The 26,961-nt window shown below is 40.0% G+C and overlaps 1 protein-coding gene across 3 annotated transcripts in view; it reads right to left on the minus strand.

Annotated features, from left to right (window-relative positions):
- Positions 1-26,961, minus strand: part of LOC133629912 (RNA-binding Raly-like protein) — a 201,622-nt gene that overhangs the window by 100,140 nt on the left and 74,521 nt on the right. For all 3 annotated transcript variants that reach the window (XM_062021028.1, XM_062021030.1, XM_062021029.1), the window contains exon 2: positions 14,934-15,207. In XM_062021028.1, the coding sequence (XP_061877012.1) occupies positions 14,934-15,189 (256 nt within the window). In that variant the 5' untranslated portion in view covers positions 15,190-15,207. The remainder of the gene's footprint in view (positions 1-14,933; positions 15,208-26,961) is intronic.

Raw genomic sequence — 26,961 nt, forward strand, 5'->3', positions numbered from 1 at the left:
TAGCACGGCTAATTGCGGTTTCTGGGGTGGTATTTGCTTGGCCCAATATAATGCATTACATGCAAGGGCGCCGAAAAGGTGGGGTAAAGGAGACGGATTCTAGGGGCCCATGATGGAGGGGGGCCCAGAGAGGCCCCTAATGATGATGAAATTATAATGTTGCCGCTGTATTGGGGGCCCTGTAAAGATTCTTTTCATGGGGCCCAAAATCCCTAGCGGCGCCCCTGATTACATGTAATGATTTTCTACTTTGTGTATTGACATGGTAGTAGGCTATATGATTTATGAGTAACGTGGTTTTTGTGTAACGTGGGTTTGCTCATAGAATTGCACTCTGCACTGAAAGATGGTAATATGAGTAAATGGAAGAGAATTCAGTGCGTCAGGTTGGATGCAACATATATGTGGCGGTAATTTTACTGTTGGCCTTGGCTTGCCATCAAAGTAGGCCTATGCGATATATAATATATTATATATTATTATAGATCATTATTTCGATGGTGGTCCGTGCGGTCAAACTAAACATTTCAGCAGGGTAATGCCAACAATCTGTCCCGACTCTCGCCGAAAATATTGCTGTGTAACTTCACAAATACATTTGGCTAATCGACATCAGTAAAATGTGGCATAATTACTTAGTAAATCATCTTGCAAGAAGCATAAACAACAGAAACCTACAGCGTAAGACTCGTCGATTGCCATTTGAAGTTCCTTGGAGTAGGATTCGGATTCGGCTGCGTATCTGGCAACCTCGGTCACGGAGAGTGGCAGGGGACTACAGAATTTAGACTGTGATTGAAGTAACATTTCTGGCCACATTACTACATATGGGACCTTTAATATTCTCAATATATATATATATATATATATATATATATATATATATATATATATATATATATATATATATATATATATATATATATATATATATATATATATATATTACCATTATATTATACACATTATTAATAATATTCATGATAAAAGCCTGGTATTTCATATGACTTCTTCATATGGCCCATCATCCTGATTTTCCACATAACAGCCTGATAGTCCCAAAAGAAGCCTTGTATTCCTTATTAATACTTGATATTCTATTTTTTAACCTATCATTCCATGTAAAAGCCTGAAATTATGCAACTTCTTGAGATTACATATATACCTGGTATTCTTGATCAGTGGTCCCCAACCACCGGGCCGTGGCCCGGTACAGGTCCGCGGGCCGATTGGTACCGGGCCGCGCAAGAAATAAAAAAACAAACAAAAAAACTTTTATTTTTTTATTTTTATTTTTTTATTAAATCAACATAAAAACACAATATACACATATTGTGTATGTGTATGTCAATATAGATCAATACGGACTGCAGAGATACAGTCCGTAAGCACACATGATTGTATTTCTTGATGACAAAAAATAATTTTTCAAGCGTTGACTGGTCCCCAGCTACAAAAAGGTTGGGGACCACTGTTCTAGATAACATCCTAATATTGCCTAGAAAGATAGTATTCCAAATGACTTCTTGATATTCCATATTTTACCATGATATTCTAGATAACAGCCGGCTATTTCCGAAATAAGCCTACTATTTCATACTAATCGAAACCATATTAAAGGCGCAGGCCAGGGGAAGGAAGCCACTGGATCGTTGCTACTTTTCAGTCATCCATCTTCCTGCCTCTCTTCTGGCTCCGCCTCCTGTCACTTTTTGCTGTCTGGCTCCACCACTCCTCTGGCGTGAGTGCTGTTTTCCTCACCTGTCTCTGATTGGCAATCTGGGCACACCTGCCCTTCAGAATTGGCAATCTGGGCACACCTGCCCTTCAGACAGGGCTGGATCATTGTATTTGTTATGCCTTGCTTGCTTTGCTTACGAGGTCAAGCTTCTTTATGCTTTCTGTGCACTTCCCTGCTGCACTATCTCCCTGGGTTTAAGAATTGAATACTTTTCTTACCTGCTCGTCGTCTCCTGTCTCCGCATTTTGGGGTCGCAACTATGCGCGCACGTGACACTGGTATTCTTTATGACTATGTGATATTCTATACATCACCTGACATTCGACATAACAGCCTGATAATCCCATAAAAAGTATATCTTGTATAAGTCTCATACATCATGAGAAGAAACTGGAGTAAATACAGACAAGCTAAACGAAAGCCATCATTAACATCTAAACAGACTATGGATGACTGGATGAAAGTCATATTCAGCAATGAATGATGAATCTGCATTGGGCAAGGTGATGATGCCGGAACTTTTGTTTGGTGCCATTCCAATGAGATTTATGAAGACGACTGCCTGAAGAAAACATGCACTTTTCCACAGTCATTGATGATATGGGCTGCATGTCAGGTAATAATGGCTGTTACTACATCCTTAATAAATATTGGATACTTTTTAAAAATGTCATCAATGAAAAGGATGTTTGGTAATGATGACATTATTTTTAAGATGATAATGTATCTTGCCTTAGAGCAGGGGTCGGCAACACAAAACGTTGGAAGAGCCAAATTGGACCAAAAATACAAAAAACAAATCTGCCTGGAGCTGCAAAAAACTAAACGCCGTATATACTGTAAGTCTTATAATGAAGGCAACACATGACGTAAGTGTCTATATTAGCTAGAATAGCCTACTATCAAAATGACTATCTGTCAAAGCAAATCTTCGTTGACAGAAATGTTGACATTTTGTATTTATTCTACACATTTTTACAACATTAGAAAGCATTAGTAAATCAGAGGCTACTCAGAAGGTGCGATAACTCCTGGAAAATACTGGCTTTTAATAGCCAAAGGTATAGATGTATGTGTCCAAGTTAAAGAAAACGGCAGGCTGTCTTCTTCTAATGGATTTATTATAATCTTTGGCAAGCTAGGTAATGTTTGCTGTGGTCTGGAACAACATGGCAACGTTTGCTGTGGTCTGGAACAACATGGCACACAAACAAACTATCTGAAAGGAAGTCAATGTTACATACAGATAATGTGTCATGAGACATGCAAAACTAAATTATATACAATGAGGATAAAAGTAAAGTATATTAAGTGAGCTCAAATATACCTACAAATGAGGCATAATGATGCAATATGTACATACAGCTAGCCTAAATAGCATGTTAGCATTGATTAGCTTGCAGTCATGCACTGACCAAATATGCCTGATTAGCACTCCCACAAGTCAATAACATCAACAAAGCACACCTTTGTGCATTCACACACAGCATAAAACGTTTGGTGGACAAAATGAAACAAAAAAGGAGTGGAAGATTTTACATGTAAACAAACTGTCGCGTCACAGTCCACACTATGGTGAGTTCAAGAACCGCCGAAATTAGTAGGACAAAACGATGTTCACCAAATACTCTCATCAGTGAAGCATACACAAACAAACATATTAAACAGTGGGCTTTCTAACAATTGGGAAGGTTTGTGTCATGTTTGTCCTCAAACAAAAAACATACTAAAACAACATTCCCCCCCCCCCCATCTTTTTCCATTTTCAATCCTTTTTAAAAACATGCTCCAGGGAGCCACTAAAGAGCTGTATGCGGCTCGAGATCCGCGGTTGCTGACCCCCGCCTTAGAGGAATAAGTGTGAAAACGTTACATGAAGAAAGAAACATAAGGTTAATGTCATGGCCTGAAAATAGTCCGGATTTCAATCCAATGTAAAATGTGTGATGGAAACTGAAGAAATTGGTGGATGACAAGACTCCAACCTGCACAGCTGATCTGACAACAGCAATCAGAGAACGTTAGAATACGATTGATGACGAGTTTGTGGAGTTTGTCACTTGTTAAGTCCATGCCTTTGAGACTGCAAGCTGTTATAAAATCCGGAGGTGGTGCAACAAAGTAAAGTAGTTTTTTGTTTTCCATGATTTCATATTTTTTTCCTCAGAATTGAGTGACTCTATATTTTTTTCACTCTGCTTGATCCAAAATTTTAACTTTTACTGACTACCACAATTTATTTTCTTGACTCCTTTACAGTTTCTTAATGCCAGAAAGTAGCCATTTGAAATGACTATAGTTTTGTGTCATTATCTGATTTTTTCTACACATTTAACCACTGAAAGAACATGTCTGCTGATTCCTTCATTTTCCCAGGGGTTCTAGAATAATGGCATTTAATATGATTATTTGGTATTCTACAAAACCCAAAATCAGTGAAGTTGGCACGTTGTGTAAATCGTAAATAAAAACAGAATACAACGATTTGCAAATCCTTTTCAACTTATATTCAATTGAATAGACTGCAAAGACAAGATATTTAATGTTCGAACTGAGAAACATTTTTTTTTTGTGTGCAAATAATCATTTAAATAGAATTGAATGGCAGCAACACATTGCAAAAAAGTTGGCACAGGGGCATTTTTACCACTGTGTTACATGGCCTTTCCTTTTAACAACTCTCAATAAACGTTTGGGAACTGAGGAGACTCATTTTTGAAGCTTTTCACGTGGAATTTTTTCCCATTCTTGCTTGATTTACAGCATAATTTATTCAACAGTCTGGGGTCTCCGTTGTTGTATTTTAGGCTTCACACATTTTCAATGGCAGACAGGTCTGGACTACAGGCAGGCCAGTCTAGTACCTGCACTCTTTTACTATGAAGCCACGCGGTTGTAACACGTGGCTTGGCATTGTCTTGTTGAAATAAGCAGTATTAAAAGTATTTGTACTGTGCAAAAACAAAAAGAGGATATTTTAGGCATTACTTGTGCCGGATCGGTGTGGTTTTGGGCCGCTGGCAGCTTGCTATGTGCCCGCCTTGGCCCGGAATGACGATTGATTGCGGCGCCGCTGCCTTTGTAATCGGCTTAAGATGGATTTTGCATCTAAATCACTTTTTTTATTTATGTGGCCAAGTCTGGCCAATGCCATTTGGAGGCGGTATGACTGGTGATCCATCACACATTATCCTTCAGTGCGGCCATTAATATTGTAATGAGATGGCCCTTCAGTCAGCGCCAGGTGCGTGAAAATCTCAAAAGTGTGAGTCAACACCAGGGCAGAGATGGTATTCTTCTCCCCCTCTGCTTGCAGCTTCCACAACAGCTTGCGAAGTAATTTCTTTTCATTATTTTATTGTATTTTTTTTAAAAACTTGCACTGTCCTTCCCTGACAGAGCTTGAAACAGCGCCTGCCAATGGCACACATCTGCTGCCTCCAGAGGCACAAACATGCTCGCACCGCGCCACGTCAGGACTACTTCATCTCACTGGAGATGATGAAGCTGTCAGCGCCGCTTCATCACATCATTAACAGTCTCACGTAAAACCCTCAGAAAATCCCCTAAAACCCGCGGTTTGGTTTTTAAACGGCTGCAGTTTGCAGCAATGATGCATAACATACGCTGCGTGTAATAGGAAGTATAAAGCATAGTGAATGTGGCATGAAAAAAATAGAGCAAGGAAGATAACTTAAATATGGAGCATATATTATACGGAGCACAGTTTAAATGTAGCATATTAAAATACATATAACATATTGTATGTAGCTTGAAGCATGTTGAATGTTTTATGCGATGTATCAATAGACACAGAATATTGCATGTAGCTTCAAGCATGTTGAATGTTTTATGTAATGTATCATTAAACACTGCATATTGTATGCAGCAAAGCATAAACAAGTTGAACGTAATGTAAGGCATTAAATATATTGCAAATTGGATGAACCCAATAGCATATAGCATAAAGCATAAACATGTTATATATAGCAGTGGTCCCCAATCTTTTTGTAACTGCGGACCGGTAAACGCTTGAAAATTTGTCCCACGGACCGGGTATGGTATTTTTTTTATTTTTTATTTTTGGTCATAAAAAAATACAATCATGTGTGCTAACGGACTGTATCCCTGCAGACTGTATTGATCTATATTGATATATAATGTAGGAACCAGACATATTAATAACAGAAAGAAACAACCCTTTTGTGCGAATGAGTGTGAATGGGGGAGGGAGGTTTTTTGGATTGGTGCACTAATTGTAAGTGTATCTTGTGTTTTTTATGTTGATTTAATAAAAATAATTTATTTATTTATTTTTTTAAATAATTCTTGTGCTGGTACCAATCGATCCACGGACCGGTATCGGGCCGCGGCCCGGTGGTTGGGGACCACTGATATATAGCATGTAGCATATAGCATAAACAATATGGTATGAAGCTTAAGGCATGTAGTACAAAGCATACAACATGTTAAATGTAGCATGTAGCATATGGCATAACAAGTCATATATTGCAGTGTTTTTGAACCTTTTTTGAGGCAAGGCACATTTTTTTCATTGAAAAAATGCAGAGGCACACCACCAGCAGAAATCATTAAAAAACCAAAGTCAGCAGCCGATATTGACAATAAAAAGCCGTTCACGCAATTGTTGGATATGAATCTAAACCATAACCAAGCATGCATCACTATAGCTCTTGTCTCAAAGTAAGTGTCACGACCTGTCACATCACGCCGTGACTTATTTGGAGTTTTTTAGTGTTTTCCTGTGTGTAGTGTCTTGCGCTCCTATTTTGGTGGCTTTTCCTGTTTTGTTGGTATTTTCTTGTAGCAGTTTCATGTCTTCCTTTGAGCGCTATTCCCCGCACCTGCTTTGTTTTAGCCATCAAGACTATTTCTGTTGTGCGGACAATATCCTTCTTTATGGGGACATTGTTGATTGTCATGTCATGTACGGATGTACTTTGTACCTTCTCTGCTCCTCACGCTGTAAGTCTTTGCTGTCGTCCAGCGTTCTGTTTTTGTTTACTTTGTAGCCAGTTCAGTTTTAGTTTCGTTTTCCATAGCCTTCTCTAAGCTTCAATGCCTTTTTTAGGGGCGCTTTTTGTTTATTTTTGGTTTAAGCATTAAATACGACGTTTACAACGCAATTAGCTACCTGCTGCCACCTACTGATATGGAAGAGTATTACGCGGTTACTCTGCTCTGGGAAAGGGCATGTTCACTACTGTGTTACTTGGCCTTTCCTTTTAACAACACTCAGTAAACGTTTGGGAACTGAGGAGACACATTTGTTAAGCTTCTCAGGTGGAATTCTTTCCCATTCTTGCTTGATGTACAGCTTAAGTTGTTCAACAGTCCGGGGGTCTCCGTTGTGGTATTTTAGGCTTCATAATGCGCCACACATTTTCAATGAGGGACAGGTCTGGACTACAGGCAGGCCAGTCTAGTACCCGCACTCCTTTACTATGAAGCCACGTTGATGTAACACGTGGCTTGGCATTGTCTTGCTGAAATAAGCAGGGGTGTCCATGGTAACGTTGCTCCAAAGCCTGTATGTACCTTTCAGCATTAATGGTGCCTTCACAGATGTGTAAGTTACCCATGTCTTGGGCACTAATACACCCCCATACCATCACAGATGCTGGCTTTTGAACTTTGCGCCTATAAAAAATCCGGATGGTTCTTTTCCTCTTTGGTCCGGAGGACACGACGTTCACAGTTTCCAAAAACAATTTGAAATGTGGACTCGTCAGACCACAGGACACTTTTCCACTTTGTATCAGTCCATCTTAGATGAGCTCAGGCCCAGCGAAGCTGACGGCGTTTCTGGGTGTTGTTGATAAACGGTTTTCGCCTTGCATAGGAGAGTTTTAACTTGCACTTACAGATGTAGCGACCAATTGTAGTTACTGACAGTGGGTTTCTGAAGTGTTCCTGAGCCCACGTGGTGATATCCTTTACACACTGATGTTGCTTGTTGATGCAGTACAGCCTGAGGGATCGAAGGTCACGGGCTTAGCTGCTTACGTGCAGTGATTTCTCCAGCTTTTCTGAACCCTTTGATGATATTACGGACCGTAGATGGTGAAATCCCTAAATTCCTTGCAATAGCTGGTTGAGAAAGGTTTTTCTTAAACTGTTCAACAATTTGCTCATGCATTTGTTGACAAAGTGGTGACCCTCGCCCCATCCTTGTTTGTGAATGACTGAACATTTCATGGAATCTACTTTTATACCCAATCATGGCACCCACCTGTTCCCAATTTGCCTGTTCACCTGTGGGATGTTCCAAATAAGTGTTTGATGAGCATTCCTCAACTTTATCAGTATTTATTGCCACCTTTCCCAACTTCTTTGTCACGTGTTGCTGGCATCAAATTCTAAAGTTAATGATTATTTGCAAAAAAAAAAAATGTTTATCAGTTTGAACATCAAATATGTTGTCTTTGTAGCATATTCAACTGAATATGGGTTGAAAATGATTTGCAAATCATTGTATTCCGTTTATATTTACATCTAACACAATTTCCCAACTCATATGGAAACGGGGTTTGTAAGTAAATAGATATATGGTATAACGCTTAAGGTGTAGCAAAAAGCATAAAACATGTTGCATGTAGAATGTTGCATATTGCATGTAGTTTGACACACGTGGCACAAAGCATCCAACATGTTGACTGTAGCATGTAGCATATAAAAAAATACATGTAGCATCGTGCATGTGGCACGGAACATCAAATATGTTGACTGCAACATGTAGCATAGAACATAACACACATAGTAAACAGCATGGAGCTTAAAACGTGCAGCACAAAGCATGGATCATGCTGATTTTGGCATTTGAAATATTGCACGAAGCAACCAACACATATTGCAATATTAGCTTGTAGAAGAGCAGATAGTATGTAGCAAGAAACATTTTAGCATAAATCATGCCAAAGGACACTTCATTAGGTATGTAGCACGTGGCATTACCCTGTAAGACCATACATAAAGCTGCCTATCCAAAGATAGCATAACATGATCCCCTCAGTAATTGATTACCTTCTAAAGCAGGGGTCGGCAACCCAAAATGTTGAAAGAGCCATATTGGACCAAAAATACAAAAAAAAATCTGTCTGGAGCCGCAAACAATTAAAAGCCTTCTATAAGTGATATGATAAAGTCAGCACATGATATAAGTGTCTTTATTAGCTATATTAGCCTACTATCAAAATGACTATGTGTCGCAGGCTGACACAAATTTTCGTTGACAGAAATGTTGAAATGTAATATTTATTCTACACATTTTTACAACATTAAAAAACATTAGTAAAGCGCAGGCTTCTCAGGGGGTGAGATAACTCCTCTAAGTGATTGTCTTAGAATGGCCAAAGTTATTGATGCGTGTGTCCAAGTTAAAGGAAATGGCAGGCTGTCTTCTTCTAATGGATTTATAACAATCTTTGCTGTGGTCTAAAACAGCACACAAACCACTATCAGAAATGCAGTCAATATTACATACAGATAAGGAGTCATGAGACATGCAAATATAAATTAAACACACAGAGGTCTTAAGTAAAGGAAATTAAATGAGCTCAAATATACCTACAAGTGAGGCATAATGATGCAATATGTACATGAAGATAGCCTAAATAGCATGCTAGCATTGATTAGCTTGCAGTCATGCACTGACCAAATATGCTAGATTAGCTCTACACACAAGTCAAATACATCAACAAAGTTCACCTTTGTGCATTCACACACAACATAAAACGTTTGGTGGACAAAATGAGACAAAGAAGGAGTGGCATAAAACACGTCTTTCTGTGGCAGCGTCGGAGAAAGTTGTACATGTAAACAAACTACGACGAGTTCAAGGATTGCTGAAATTAGTAGGACAAAACGGCGCTCGACAAATACTCTCATCATAGAATCATGTTTAATATAAACAATGGGATTTCTAACCCTTAGGAAGGTTTGTGTCATGTTTGTCCTCCTACAGAAACCGTATTAAAATAAAAATACATTTCCCCCCCGTCTTTTTCTATTTTCATACATTTTTGAAAAAGCTCCAGGGAGCCACTAGGGCGCATGCGGCTCTCGCGCCACAGGTTGCAGACCCCCGTTCTTAAAGTTTGCTTTATAAAATCATACGGCATAAAACAAAAAGCATTGTCCCTGGTTGCGGGTGTACCTAATAAAGTGGCCAGTGCGTCTACACAGTATGTGTGCCCCAGAAGCCGTGACAACTCGGGGTAAAAACCGTCCAAAACATCTGTCCGCATGTTTTTAGGCGTCGGAAGAAAGATCTCAGCGGGCGCTCCACACATTGATTGGAGCATCGAGGATGCCACCAATCATCTTGTCACTGTGTCACACACTTGTATGCCACCCCCCGCTGCCTAACTTAGCTTGCAGCCGCAGGGCCAGAGGACACAACAACAACAACAACAACAACAACAACAACACAAAGAAGACAATATAAGCGTGCATGATGACTTCACTACAGTCGTGCAGATGGATTTCAGCACCTTGGACAGCGGCACCAACCTAATGGATTTTACTACATAAAAAAACAAAATCAATCTAAAAATGTTTACATGTTAATTTAAAAAAATATATATAATAATATTAATATGAATAAATATAAGATTTATGTACCCTTCTTATTTAATTATTTACAATTTTTTCGTACTACTTTATTATTATTGCGCTTTATCAGCAAAAAACATTTGAAAAAATCATATAAAAATCCTTAGTTGTTGTATTGTTGGCACATTTTCTTTAATAATACTTATACATTTTTGTATTTGACTGACACATTTATATTATAAATGGTTTATAAATAGGTGAACAAAATAACGCTAATTGCTGTTGAAAATGTTTGAATCTTACAATAAGAGTTGGTTCATCCATCCATCCATTTTCTACCGCTTGTCCCTTTTGGGATCGCGGGGGGTTGCTGGAGCCTATCTCAGCTGCATTCGGGCGGAAGGCGGGGTACACCCTGGACAAGTCGCCACCTCATCACAGGGCCAACACAGATAGACAGACAACATTCACACTCACATTCACACACTAGGGCCAATTTAGTGTTGCCAATCAACCTATCCCCAGGTGCATGTCTTTGGAGGTGGGAGGAAGCCGGAGTACCCGGAGGGAACCCACGCAGTCACAGGGAGAACATGCAAACTCCACACAGAAATATCCCGAGGGATTGAACTCAGGACTACTCAGGACCTTCGTATTGTGAGGCACATGCACTGTTCCACCGTGCTGCCAGAGTTGGTTCAATATTTGGTAAATAAAGTTAAAGTTAAAGTACCAATGATAATCACAAACACTAGGTGTGGTGAAATTACCCTCTGCATTTGACCCATCCACCTGGGAGGTGAGGGGAGCAGTGAGCAGCAGCGGTGGCCGCGCTCGTTAATCATTTTGGTGATTTAAACCCCAATTCTAACCCTTGATGCTGAGTGCCAAACAGGGAGGTAATGGGTCCAATGTTTATAGTCTTTGGTATTGTCACATTGTGTTGGTGACGAACCCCAAGATGCAGAGATGGCGGCAGGCATTGTGCGAGAAAACATGATTTAATGTCCAAAAATATAGAGACAAAACACAAACAAGGAACTAGGAACAGGAAACAGGATGCCAGGGAAACAGGAACTGGAAGATGAGGAACAAAAAAACAGCAAGCTACAAACAGCTACAGAATATAGCTTACCGCTACCGCATCCAGTTCACTGACATCGACAAGTTGAAATGACAATAATCCAGCAGTGACTGGAGGGCAGGGCAGGTATAAATAGCAGCTGGCTGATTGACACCAGGTGTGGCCAGGTGCTAATCAGCCACAGCTGAGGGGACAGCACTCAGAGACAAACAGGAAACTGAACCAAAATAAGAGTGCTGACAGGAACTAAAGACAGGAAACAAAGACAAACGCAGAGGAAAACTAAGACATAGCCAGACTGTCAGGGACAAGCCTGACAGATATGACTCAACCGGGGTTTGAACTCACGACCTACCGATCTCAGGGCAGACACTCTAACCACAAGGCCAGTGGTTAGAGTGCAGGTCAAAACATCACTTATTGTACAATGTCTGCTGTCATTAGGATGCTGACTGCTGGGCTGGAAAAGGGCCACAAGGCCTCTGAGCAGTGATCACATTCAATGTTCTTATTTGATTACATTTAGCAGGTCAAAACATCATATTAACTCACTATTGAAATAACTGATGAAAAAAAAAAAAAAAGAATATAACATATAAATAATCAATAGTCAATGGAGATTATAATAGAATATCTTTATTGTAATGTGGTACCCCAAAATTGGAACCCCTTAATTCTTAAAAAAAGTACTAAAATGCAATTAATATAAAAATACAGTATTATCATCACCAGAGGTTAACTTCTTTTTACACTTGTGTGACAGTTCATGTTTGATTTAAATATTAAAGCCGCTCACTTCTTTTTACACTTACACGACGATTAGGAATGTTGAAATATTTATGTTACTTTCAACGGGGGAATTTCATTTTGAAATCCCAACGAATCGAATCTAGTCTTACCTAAGAGATGATGGTACCAGTTAATTGATGTATTGTATAAACCCGGAAAAAAGGAAGCTTTGTTCTTTCGTAAAGAATGGACAAAATTAGATTTGTTGTAGTAAAGTGGTTCATATTGTAACATACAACTGAAACAAAATACAACGATAGCCTTAAAAATTCAAATTTCAGTAACGTTTTGGTAAAAGGCAACGGTAATTTGAGGATACAGCAACGAACAGATGTTTAGGATTGAGTCCAACATCTGGTGTGTGTGTGCGCTCAGAAAGTACTCGACTAATTTAAATGAGGATGTTTAAAAATAAGCACTAAGCTGGGTTGTATTTTAGCCAGCGTGTGCGCTGAGTGGAATAGATTGCATTTTTTTTCCAGAAAAAAAACCTTTTGTTCCCATTATTGCATTTTTGGAATAAGGATATAATATAAAAAAAAGTTAAAAAAAAAGAAAAAGTGAAGCGCTCTGAATACTTGCCGGATGCACTGCATCGTCGTCGCCTCATCTACAAGTCGTCAGATGTGCAACGAGCGATACAACCCAGGAGTTATATCCCTAATTGACAATTAAGAGCACTCTCGTCCTCTCAGGCTGATGCTTTTTCTATTAGCGCAGTGGCGGCGTAACGGTTTGGGCTTGAAGAGAGCGACCTCCGCCACTCCCCATTTCAAAACGTTTCATTAAATAGTTATTATCTCGCACTGCAGTTTCAACTTTCATAACCGCGAGAGACAACGTGATTTTACTCATGTGGACAAAAGTATTAGGTCACCTACATAAAGTGCAATAAGGTTACAGGTTAATTAACTTTATGTAAACATTTTAAATGTATGGTCAACACCAAGGTATCCCACGGGGCATCTTGCAGGACTTTATGATCTTGTCGATGTATATGCAGGGGCGGACTGGCCATATAGGGACCAATGGGACTTTTCCTGGAGGACTGCTGACTCAGCTCATTAGTGCAACAGAACTATCTGACTCAACACGGAATGTATGTGTTTAAAGGAATGATTGCTAAACTGCGCAATGAAGTATGAAGCTCATAAGCTATACCACAAATAAAAACGTGCGCAATACGTCATGTAGTATAGTATACTATAGTAGCTTAATGAATTTAGGACTAAGTATAAAACAGGAAGGACAACAAGGAAGCATACAACATGTAATATCATATAGTGTGGAGTGTATAATACAGGCCTGGGCAATTATTTTGACTCGGGGGGCCAAATTTAGAGAAAAAAATGTGTCTGGGGGCATTCACAATGACTTTTATCTCCACGACAATACATCGGTGAAGCACTTTAGCTACGGAGCAAACGTGATAGCATCATGCTTAAATGCAGATAGAAATAAAAGAAATAAGCCCCTGACTGGAAGGATAGACAGAAGATCAACAATACTACTATCAGGAGACACCGAACCAAACACTGGACCTGTAACCACACGGTTAATGCTGTAACGCCGGACGAAGCCTAGCAATGCTGTTGCTAACGACGCCATTGAAACTAACTGAGCTACGGGACCTAGACAGAGCTATGCTAAAAACATTAGCTATCCACCTACGCCAGCCCTCATCTGCTCATCAACACCCGTGCTCACCTGCGTTCCAGCGATCGACGGCGCGACAAAGGACTTCACCCGATCATCGATGCGGTCGGCGGCTAGCGTCGGATAGCGCGTCTGCTATCCAACTCAAAGTCCTCCTGGTTGTGTTGCTGCAGCCAGCTGCTAATACACCGATCCCACCTACAGCTTTCTTCTTTGCAGTCTCCATTGTTCATTAAACAAATTGCAAAAGATTCACCAACACAGATGTCTAGAATACTGTAGAATTTTGCGATGAAAACAGAGCTGTTTGTATTGGGATACGATGTTTCTGAATACTTCCGCTTCAACCATTGACGTCACGCGCAAACGTCATCATACCTAGACGTTTTCAAGCGGAAGTTTCCCGGGAAATTTAAAATTGCACTTTATAAGTTAACCTGGCCGTATTGGCATGTGTTGCAATGTTAAGATTTCATCATTGATATATAAACTATCAGACTGCGTGGTCGGTAGTAGTGGGTTTCAGTAGGCCTTTAAGTCTTTGTTACTTAGAATATGTTCCCCTAGTGTCCAAAAAACTCTAAATTAAGTCTTTGTTACTTAGAATATGTTCCCCTGGTGTCCAAAAAACTCTAAATTAAGTATTTGTTACTTAGAATATGTTTCCCATACAGAAGTGTTACCAAAAACATATAACTTTGTCGTGAATTTGAAAAAAAAACAACATTTTATTTTTCACTAAAGAAGGGTTTGGTGAATGCGCATATGAAACCGGTGGGGTTCGGTACCTCCAACAAGGTTAAGAACCACTGATATAGCATGTAAGACGACATATAAAACATGTTTAATGTAGCATGTACAGCACGCAGCATACAGTATGTAACCTCCCTTCCTGACGCCTTAAAAGCTCTGCTAGACAATGAGCCCATTGATTAGCTCATTGGCTAGTGCAGCTCGGGCTCCCGTTACATAAGGAGCAATATTTTTGCAAGAAGAAAGTAGCACAAAGCAATCAAAAATGACCATCAGTGCTTCACCAAACAGCAGACAAAGACCTCAGCCAAGAAGAAGAAGACCACGGTGACTCACCCAAAGGTTGTCCGGCGATGACGCGGGTGTTCTCGCCGGCCACGGCCGCCCGGGCGTTCCTCTCAGCCAGGTACTGTACGAAGGCGTAGCCCTTGTGCACGGAGCAGCCCACGATCTTTCCGTACTTGGCGAAGATGACCTCGATGTCGGTCTTCTTGACGATGGCCGTGTTGAGGTTGCCGATGAAGACTCTGGAGTTGAGCGAGCGCGGGTCATTCTTGTTGGTCACGTTGCTGGTCTGGGTTTTACCAGTCATCCTCCACCTGGCGCACTCCTGGGACACACACAGTTGTTATTCTTTGGGTCATGTCGAGCTGTAACGGTTAGTAAAAACACATATCTACATGTTACAGTACACCATGTTTTGTCCACACTGTACTTCAAAATGACCAATGCCATTCTTCTACTCAAACAGGTGAACTGTAACTTTAGGACGTTTATAGCCGAACCACGGCCACATTTTGGTACAAACCTTTAGGGGACCGTCAAGCACGTGTGTATAAAATATGAGCAAGATTGGTAAAAGAACATGACACCAAAAACTATCCTATTGCACAAGTATTTCCAAAGTCCAATGTTTTATTGAACAACAATTTTAAGAAAACCAATTCTACACGATTTTGTTGATTTGCGTCTTATTAGAGTAGCATCTGAGTGGCTACATTAGCCGTGAACCTCGACATATTGATGTAAGATGGCAAAACGATACCAAAAAACACACAAGTACACACTTTCTCCATTAAAATCACACATAAATGTAAAATAGACTCGGTGAAAAAGATGGCATTTTAGTACTAATTCTGTCCTTTTGTAGTGTTTTTATTAAAACAAAACAAAACAAAAAATCTATTCATTTTATTCAAATGAGTGTTTTCATTAAAAATCACACATAAATGTAAAAGACACTTGGTGAACAAGATGGGATTTTAGTACTAAATCTGTCCATTTGTAATGTTGTATATATATTAGAGGTGTAACGGTACGTGTATTTGTATTGAACCGTTTCGGTATAGGTGTTTCGGTTCGGTTCGGAGGTGTACCGAACGGGTTTCCACACGAACATATTAAGTAGCCGCCTCCGCTTCCTTCTGCCTCTGTCTCTGTCAGGACTCTACACAGCACCCAGCATTGTCCCACCCACACAACCATCTGATTGGTTACAAACAGAGCGGTAACAGCCAATCAGCAGTGCGTATTCAGAACGGTAACAGCCAATCAGCAGTGCGTATTCAGAGCGCATGTAGTCAGTGCTTAGCGTTTAGCAGGTAAGCATCAGGCAGCGGACTCTCCCCAAATTATAATAAACACCTCCCAGTCAACTACTAGTAACATCAGTATGAGCCCGTTGACCTTCTAGAAATATAAAAGGCAGCTCAGCTCGCTCGCAGTCCTGGCTTGAGGTGAAGGCTAATTTGCTTTTACCATAATGTTAGCTCATTTTGCGGTGTGTGTGTGTGCGTTACAGACAGCAAAGCCCTGTCTGTCTGTTATTTCACTTTACCTTTTTCTGTGTTGATTGAGCTGTGTTGAAGCAGCAAAAAAGGACATAATGTTAAATGAAGAGTTTCTGTCTCTGATAGTTGATATAATAATGTAACTGCATCATTAAGCCTACATGAACTCCATGGTGTTCAGGGATGAATAGTCTCTCCTATTGCACTATTTTTTTCAGCTATAATTACATTAATCATTAGAAATGCAGCAGCCTAGTTTTGAATGGCAGGGTCCCTGCTATCACATGTTGATAAAAAATATAACATTTACATAATAAACATCAACTACAGGCTTCCCAAATGCTGTAATAAATTAAGGATGAGGAGTTGACTTGAAACTATTTAATGTTGCACTTTTTATATGTAGAAGAAAAGTTTTGTCATTTTATTTAATCTAAGCAACAACTTGAGGCAGTTTAATGTTGATTAATGTGGGCAGAATTATTATAGTGTTCCCAATGTTAAAAGGATAAAGCCATTGTTTACAAATTTGGTAAATAAATAATAGGGCTGCGAATCTTTGGGTGTCCCACGATTCGATTCAATATCGATTCTTGGGGTCACGATTCGATTCTAAAACGATTTTTTTCAATTCAACACTATTCTCGATTCAAAAACGATATTTTCCTGATTCAAAACGATTCTCTATTCATTCAATACATAGGATTTCAGCAGGATCTACCCCAGTCTGCTGACATGCAAGCAGAGTAGTAGATTTTTGTAAAAAGCTTTTATAATTGTAAAGGACAATATTTTATCAACTGATTGCAATAATGTAAATTTGTTTTAACTATTAAATGAACCAAAAATATGACTTATTTTATCTTTGTGAAAATATTGGACACAGTGTGTTGTCAAGCTTATGAAATGCGATGCAAGTGTAAGCCACTGTGACACATTTATTTGTATTTTTATAAATGTCTAATGATAATGTCAATGAGGGATTTTTGATCACTGCTATGTTGAAATTGTAACTAATATTGATACTGTTGTTGATAATATTCATTTTTGTTTCACTACTTTTGGTTTGTTCTGTGTCGTGTTTGTGTCTCCTCTCAATTGCTCTGTTTATTGCAGTTCTGAGTGTAGCTGTGTCGGGTTTGGTTTTGGAATTGGATTGCATTGTTATGGTATTCCTGTGTATTGTTTTGTTGGATTGATTAATTAAAAAAAATAAATAAATAAATAAATAAATAAATAAATAAATAAAAAAAATCGATAAAAAAAAAAAAAGAGAATCGATTCTGAATCGCACAACGTGAGAATCGCGATTGGAATTCGAATTGATTTTTTCCCACACCCCTAATATATACACATACAGTATACATACACATACATATATAAATACATACACATATATACACGCACATATATATACAGTACACATACATATGTATACATGTTGACGAAATATATGTATATATATACACACATGCAATATATATACACAATATATGTATATATACACACACACACACACGTGTATATGTATGTGTGTATATATATATTTGTTTATTCAGAAATTAGTGTTTTCCTAAATAAAAATCACACAATGTAAATGAAACTTGGTGAAAAAGATGGCATTTTAGTACTAAATATGTCCTACTTGTAATGTTTTAATTAAAAAAATACCATTTATGTAACAATTTGTGTTTTTATAAAGGAAATCACGCATAAATGCAAAAGAGACTTGGTAAAAAAGATGGCATTTTAGTTCTAAATCTGTCCACTTCCATCCATCGCGGGGGTGCTAAATCTAGTACTAAAGTACTAAATCTGTCCACTTGTAATGTTTTTATTTAAAAAAAAAAAAATCCCATTTGTTTATTCAGAAATTCGTGTTTTCAATAAAAATCACATATACATTTAAAAGACACATTTTAGTACTAAATCTTTCCATTAAAAATTATTTTTATTCATTTCACAAATTGTGTTTTTTTATTATAAAATCACACATACATGTAAGAGAGACTTGGTGAAAAAATGTATTTTAGTACTAAATTTGTCTATTTTTTATGTTTTTATTAAAAAACATTTTTATTTTATTTAACAAATTGTGTTTTTTTAAATGATAAAACCACACATAAATGCAAAAGAGACTTTGTGAAAAACTGACACCTTAGAAGTAAATTTGTCCAAGAGTAGTGTTTTTACGACAGGAAAATAAAACTAATTGGACATACCTGTTTTTATATTACCCGGGCGACGCTCGCTATCTAAATTTAGAGCGCAGACTTTGTTTTAAAGCTCTTTTTCTTTTACAGGCTTCACCTCAGGCACATTTTAGCATGCTTGAAATGCTAATAACAGATGGCTGAGTGGGAGACATTTTTTTTTGGATGCGGGGGTGTCACAACAGTTTCTCCCCGACCACGCTAGCTGTCAGCGGGAGCACTTTGTCGTCTCGCCGCTTAGCCGCATTGTCGCGTACTTAATGGCCCTCGCGGGCCTGCAGTCTCATTTGCCTGCCGCTTTTATTCCGACTTTTTTTTTGGTAACACTAGTATTAAGTCATCACACGCACTTATCCACCATACACGTCCTCCCCTGCAGTTGTTTCACATTTGCATATCCCAAATATTGTTAGGGGAAAAAAATCATAAGCTAGAGAGCTATCATACGTAACCATGGCCATGAAGGAACACAACTATTTAATATTTGCATTTAAAACCCTTCAAAACATTTGTAAAAGTAGTCCATTTTTACATTTTGTATCACTATACTTGTATAGACTTTTCAGACATTTTTGGAGGGTTGTTTAGAGTTTGTCACAAATTCAGCGAGCAAGATACTAGCATTTTAGTTATCATTCAATTTAACTAAATTTAGGGCAATTACAAAAACCAATAGTTTAAAAACATGCATTTATTTGACTGAGTATTTACAAAACCCAAAACCAGTGAAGTTGGCATGTTGTGTAATTCGTAAATAAAAACAGAATATAATGATTTGCAAATCCTTTTCAACTTATATTCAATTGAATCGACTGCAAACACAAGATATTTAATGTTCGAACTGAGAAACATTTTTTTTGTGTGCAAATAATCATTAACATAGAATTGAATGGCAGCAAAAAGTTGGCACAGGGGCATTTTTACCACTGTGTTACATGGCCTTTCCTTTTAACAACACTCAGTAAATGTTTGGGAACTGAGGAGACAAAGTTTTGAAACTATTCAGGTGGAATTCTTCCCCATTCTTGCTTGATGTACAGCTTAAGTTGTTCAACAGCCCCGGTGTCTCCATTGTGGTATTTTAGGCTTCATATTGCGCCATACATTTTCAGTGGGAGACAGGTCTGGACTACAGGCAGGCCAGTCTAGTACCCGCACTCTTTTACTATGAAGCCACGCTGTTGTAACACGTGGCTTGGCATTGTCTTGCTGAAATAAGCAGGAGCGTCCATGGTAACGTTGCTTGGATGGCAACATATTTTGTTCCAAAACCTGTATGTACCTTTCAGCATTAATGGTGCCTTCACAGATGTGTAAGTTACCCATGTCTTGGGCACTAATACACCCCCATACCATCACAGATGCTGACTTTTGAACTTTGCGCCTATAACAATCCGGATGGTTCTTTTCCTCTTTGTTCCGGAGGACACAACGTCCACAATTTCCAAAAACAATTTGACATGTGGACTCGTCAGACCACAGAACACTTTTCCACTTTGCATCAGTCCATCTTAGATGAGCTCGGGCCAAGCAAAGCCGGCGGCGTTTTTGGGTGTTGTTGATAAATGGCTTTGGTTTTGCATAGTAGAGTTTTAACTTGCACTTACATATGCAGCAAGGAACTGTAGTTACTGACAGTGGTTTTCTGAAGTGTTGCTGAGCCCGTGTGGTGATATCCTTTACACACGGATGCCGTTTTTTTGATGCAGTACCGCCTGAGGGATCGAAGGTCACAGGCAGTGATTTCTCCAGATTCTCTGAACCTTTTGATTATATTACGGACCGTAGATGGCAAAATCCCTAATTTCCTTGCAATAGCTCGTTGTAAAATGTTGTTCTTAAACTGTTCGACAATTTGCTCAGGCATTTGTTGACAAAGTGGTGACCCTCGCCCCATCCTTGTTTGTGAATGACTGAGCATTTCATGGAAGCTGCTTTTATACCCAATCATGGCACCCACCTGTTCCCAATTAGCCTGTTCACCTGTGTGATGTTCCAAATAAGTGTTTGATGATCATTCCTCTACTTTCTCAGTCTTTTTTGAAACTTGTGCCAGCTTTTTTGAAACATGTTGCAGGCATCAAATTTCAAATTTGCAAAAAATAACAACGTTTTCCAGTTCAAACATGAAATATCTTGTCTTTTCAGTCTGTTCAAATAGGTTGAAAAGGATTTGCAAATCATTGTATTCTGTTTTTATTTATGATTTACACGACGTGCCAACTTCACTGGTTTTGGGTTTTGTAGATACTGGAAAAAAAGACATGTAAATCAGCTGGATACACAACAAAAGTAAATATATGTCTTAGTTTTGCTAAAGCTAAACACAATAGTTAGCACTTTCAATTGAACTAAATTCAGGGCATTTATACAAAAAATTAAATCGTAAACTGAGATAATACGCATGAATTTGAAGCAGAATATTTAAATATTGGAATAAAAACATGTAAAATAAATATTTGTACTAGTTTTGGCTAATTGCTAGAGCTAAACCAAAAATTATACAACCCAGGAACAAATTATGGAATCGCCAGACTTGGCGGATTTTCATTCAGTTTGTTTTCATTGATAACATACACGACACACAACTGTAGTCACTTCAAATGGCAACTTTCTGGCTTTAAGAAACAGTCAAATAAAAATAGAAAAATAAATTGTGGTAGTCCGTAACAGTTCCGTTCTTAGATCAAGCAGAATGAAAACAATCTGGAATCATTTAATTCTGGAGTCAAATAATTATGGAATCAGCCTGTAAATTTAGCTAACACTTGAATCCGATTAAATCTGTTCATCTGACTGCCTTTAAAAAAATGAGTGTTCAAACCATTGAGAGCTGTTGCACCAGGTGAATTGACATGAATCATGGCAAATGCCACAAAGGTTTATTTGATTATCAAAACTTCATCAAGAAGGTAACGCGTCACGCAATGTTGCAAAAGATGTTGTAAAATTTGGACCCAGTACAAACAACTAGAGAAGGTTGTAAAAGGCAATCATACTGGTAGACCAAGGAAAACATCAAAGCGTCAAGACAGAAAAGTCAAGTAATATGTCTTGAAAAGTGAAAATGCCATCTGTGACCAAACTGTAAGAAAGCACCAAAAAGAAACGGGATTTCAATACAGAAAAGCTAAACGAAAGCCGTTATTAACTATAGAGGTTAATTTGCGTCATTTTTACGAAAGCGTTTTTTTGACACTGAATTTATGGAACTGAATTTTCTGTGTTTGAATTTTGAGAACCGGTTTTTCTTTTTTTTTTTTACAACAAATTATGCAAACAATTTTTTTGAATAAAATGTTTTAGCAAAATGCGTCAATTTAAAAATTCAGTGTAAAAAAATCAGCGTTTGAAAATTCAGTGTAAAAAAAAAAATCAGCGTTTAAAAATTCAGTGTAAAAAAATGTAGTGTTTAAAAATTCGGTGTAAAAAATTAATGTCAATTGTTTGTGTTTTGCTTACCAAGACACTCCGAATGTACATGAAAGTACAGAATGTGGGATTTACAATATCAACTATGAATAATATAAAACTAAATATTGGGAATGTATGACCGTTGCTCCTCTACTACCCAGACCACCTCCTTGGTCGACATCTTTTATAATCAAGCAAGAGCAACAAAGATCCAACAAACACGCAAAAGGTAAAAAACATCCACATATTCGATATAATATTACTGTTCTGTAAAACTCTGCCCCACTCTGTTCATGCCTGGTCTGCATGCAGTGTCAAAAAAAAGCTTTGGTATCGAAGACACAAATTAACCTCCATATTAACACTTAAAGAACAAAAAAACAAGGTTCCAATGGGCTAAGAAACAGCAATGATGGACTATGGATGACTGGATGGAAGTCACATTTAGTAATAAATCTGGAATCTGCATTGGGCAAGGTGATGATGCTGGGACTTCTGTTTGGTGCAGTTCCAATGAGATTTATGAAGACGACTGCCTGAAAAAAAACATGCACTTTTCCACAGTCATTGATGATACCGGGTAATAATGGCTGTCACTACATCATCAAGAAGATTGACATTTTGGACACATTTTTTATTCCATCAATGGAAAGGCTGTTTGGTGATGAGGACATCATTTTTCAAGATGATAATGCATCTTGTCATAGAGCAAAAAGTGTAAAAACCTTCCTTGAAGATAGATATAAGGTCAATATTGTCATGTCTTTTGATCATATTTTTGTTTGGCTATGTTCTGTTTGGTTTTTGGACTCTTTTTAGTTCCGGTTTTCACTCCCTTGCTTTGTTACCATGACAACCATTAGTTTCACCTGTTTCACATTTGGACTCACGCACCTGTCATTAATCATGTCCTTATTATTTAAGCTTGTAGTTGCCAGGCAGTCGGCCTGGCGACATTACCTCTACTACCTCTGCTACCCTTGCTACGTCTGATACTCTTGTTTACCCTTGAGACCATAGTTTATGCTTTATGCCATGCCAAGTAAGTTTAGTTTTTTCATGTCACATTTAGCGAGTTTTGGTTTATGTCCATAGTATCTGTCCATGTGTCAGTTTTGTTTTCTTAGCCAAGTTTGTATCTCCGCCTTGTGCGCGCCTTTTGTTTGTTCTTTTTATAGTCAGAATAAACATGTCTTTACCTTCACGCCATGTCCAGTGCACTCCGGGAAAGCAATCCATGCAGTAATTTGCGTAGCCATAGTCCACATCCTGACAGAATGTCGCCAGCATTCCGCTTTCCCGCCGCAAGCGACTTGGGGACGATGGAGGAAGGAAGGTAGAAGGCGCTAGGTGCCATGGAGGATCGAGGCTTGATGTGGAGTCCAAGCGGAAAACTTATCCCGATCAGCTCTGTGTGGCCCGAGGACGTTGGCGCGTCGCCGCAGTCCCGGAAACGCCGCCTAAGTCGAAGGACGTCTGGAAAGGCTTCCCCGAGCGGACAGGACGCGCCGTTCCTGCAAACTCCTCCCCCTCCGGGCGGAAACAGGCTGCTTCCTGTACGGCTTCCCCAGGAGGACGTCACGCCGCCGCCAGTGGATGACGTCATAGACCAATATTTTTTTTTACTGAACTCTTTTTCTTTTTGTCACCCGCCCCAACAAGAGACTTTAAAACCATGATAAAACATTATCAGGACAGAAATTAGAGCTTGTCAATCCAGGTCATCCCAATTTCATGCTCCGCCCCCCAGGACTCCAGCCCCGCCCACGTCCCAAGATTTTTCTTTTTTTCCGCCCACTCAACCCCAGGTGGGTAAGAATAAAAAGACATTTTGGATAATTTAGAGGAGAGGATTCTGCCCCCCTCTTGACCTTCCTCCACCCACCCCTAAAAACGATTCCAGACCGCAGGGAGCGCGTCTGGTATCCGCTCTTTGAGGGGGGGGGGGGGGGGGGGCTAGGGTTCCGAGCTGTGCTTGTGGGGTGACTCAGCTGCACCCAGTCAGGCAGAAACCTCCAGCCCGGCCACCACTACCGGTTCTTTGGCCTGCCAAGCCACAGCCTCCAGCCCGGCCACCACCACCAGTTTTTCGCCATGCCAAGCCGCAAACCCCAGCCCGGCCACCACCACCAGCTTTTCGTCATACAAGCTGGAACCTCCGGCCCGGCCACCACCACCGGACTTTCGGCCTGCCAAGCCGCAACCCCCAGCTAGGCCTCCTCCGCCAAAGCCAAGGCTAGCATCTGCTCCAAGGCTAGCACCTGCACCACGGCTAGCTTGACGCCAAGCTCCAAGGCTAGCACCTGCGCCAAGGCTAGCACCTGCGCCAAGGCTAGCTCCACGCCAAGCTCCACTACGCCAAGCTCCACGGCAGGTTCCAGTACCTGCACCATGGCGGGTTCCAGTACCTGCACCACAGCGGGTTACAGTACCTGCACCACGGCGGGTTACAGTTCCTGCACCACGGCGGGTTCCAGTACCTGCACCACGGCAGGTTCCTGTACCTGCACCATGCCAAGCTTTAGTACCTGCACCACGGCGGGTTCCAGTACCTGCACCACGGCGGGTTTCAGTACCTGCACCACGGCGGGCTTCAGTACCTGCACCACGTCAAGCTTCAGTACCTGCAACGCGGCAAGTTCCTGTACCTGCACCACGGCAAGTTCCTGTACCTGCACCACGCCAAGCTTCAGTACCTCCACCATGCCAAGCTCCACCATGCCAGGTTACACCACGCCAAGTGCCGCCAGTTGCAGCTCCATGACGCCAAGTGCCGCCAGTTGCAGCTACATGACGCCAAGTGCCGCCAGTCGCAGCTCCACGACGCCAAGTGCCGCCAGTCGCAGCTTCACGACGCCAAATGCCGCCAGTCGCAGCTTTAAGCCGCCAAGACCCAAGCCAAGACCCAAGCCAAGACCCAAGCCAAGACCCAAGCCGCCATGACCCAAGCCGCCATGACCCAAGCTGCTAAGCACCAAGCCGCCAAGCACCAAGCACCAAGCCAAGCACCAAGCCAAGACCCAAGCAGCCAAGACCCAAGAAGCCAAGACCCAAGAAGCCAAGACCCACGGCCTGCCGCACCACGCCAGGCTTCGCCGCCTGCCGCGTCACGCCAAGCTTCGCTGGCTGCCGCACCCACGCCAGACTCGTCTTCTGCCGCACCCACGCAGACTCGTCTGCTGCCGCTTCCACGCCTGACTCGTCGTCTGACTTCACGCCTGCCACGACGAGGACGCGCGCAACTTCCACGCCTGCCACGACGATGCGCCTGCCTCCTCGTCGGCCACGGATGTGGCCGTTCCCGGGTCGCCCACCTCGTCAGGTGCAGCAGCGTTCTACGCGTCGCCGCCACCTGACTCTGCCCCGGTGGATTCGGGGACACTTGGTCTGGCGACCCACCGCCAAGTCCCCCTCCCACCCTCCCATGACTCTTGATCGTTGTTTTTTTTTGGACATCTGGGATCTGTCCTTAAGGGGGGCTCTATCATGTCTTTTGATCATGTTTTTGTTTGGCTATGTTCTGTTTGGTTTTTGGACTCTTTTTAGTTCCTGTTTTCACTCCCTTGCTTTGATACCATGACAACCATTAGTTTCACCTGTTTCACATTTGGACTCACGCACGTCATTAATCATGTCCTTATTATTTAAGCTTGTAGTTGCCAGGCAGTCGGCCTGGCGACATTACCTCTACTACCTCTGCTACACTTGCTACGTCTGATACTCTTGTTTACCCTTGAGACCATAGTTTATGCTTCATGCCATGCCACGTAAGTTTTGCTTTTTTCATGTCACAGTTAGCGAGTTTTGTTTTATGTCCATAGTATCTGTCCAGTTTGTTTTCTTAGCCAAGTTTGTATCTCCGCCTTGTGCGAGCCTTTTGTTTGTTCTTTTTATAGTCAGAATAAACATGTCTTTACCTTCACGCCATGTCCAGTCTGGTTCGCTTGCATTCCGGGAAAGCAATCCACGCAGTAATTTGCGCCGCCATAGTCCACGTCCTGACAAATATCATGGCCCGCACACAATCCGTAATTTCAATCCAATATAAAATATGTGGTGGAAATGAAATAAAATGGTGGATGACAAGACTCCAACCTGCAAAGCGGACCTGACAACAGCAACTGTTGTAGAAAGATTGATGACGAGTTCTGTTTGTCACTCGTTAAGTCCATGCAGCAGATACTGCAAGCTGTTATAAAAGCCAGAGGTGGTGCAACAAAATACAAGTGATGTGTTGTAGTGTTTTTTACTCAGAATTGGGTAAGTCCATAATTTTTTTACTCTGATTTAAAAATGAAACTGTTACTGACCACCACAATTTATATTATTGCTTTCTTTCAGTGTTTCTTAAAGCCAGAAAGTTGCCATTCTTAATGACTATAGTTTTGTGTCATGTCTCTTATCTGATTTTTTTCAAAATTCAAAAATTAAATGAATATTCTCCAAGGTTGGCGATTCCATCATTTTTTTTTGCCAGGGGTTGTAGTTTTGGTACAAATCCACCTGAGAACAGCTTGCTCTGAAGTATATATAGTTTTTGTCAGACTTACACATTTCTGAAAAAAGTGGCTGTTATGCATGAGTGCTCAGGAGGATATGTACTGGAACTATAGTTTGTGTTTAGCTTTAGAATTAGTAGTTAACCAAAACTATTTTTACATGTTTTTATTTATTTTATTGAAATATTTTAATAACAAATATTTATACATTTTATATAAATATTATTTATATAAATATTATAATAAGTATACATATTTTTACAATGCTGAATAAAAAATTTAAAAATATTTTGTAATGACTACCATTAAAACTTTAAACATTTCTTTATTTGGAAAATTTGTATATATTAATGTTGTTTTAATATTTAAAATATTTTAATAATGTTTAAGATTTCGTTTGAGATTTTACACACACACACACCCACACCCACACACACACACACACACA

Source organism: Entelurus aequoreus, linkage group LG15, assembly GCF_033978785.1.
Source record: "Entelurus aequoreus isolate RoL-2023_Sb linkage group LG15, RoL_Eaeq_v1.1, whole genome shotgun sequence".
Classification (NCBI taxonomy): Eukaryota; Metazoa; Chordata; class Actinopteri; order Syngnathiformes; family Syngnathidae; genus Entelurus; species Entelurus aequoreus.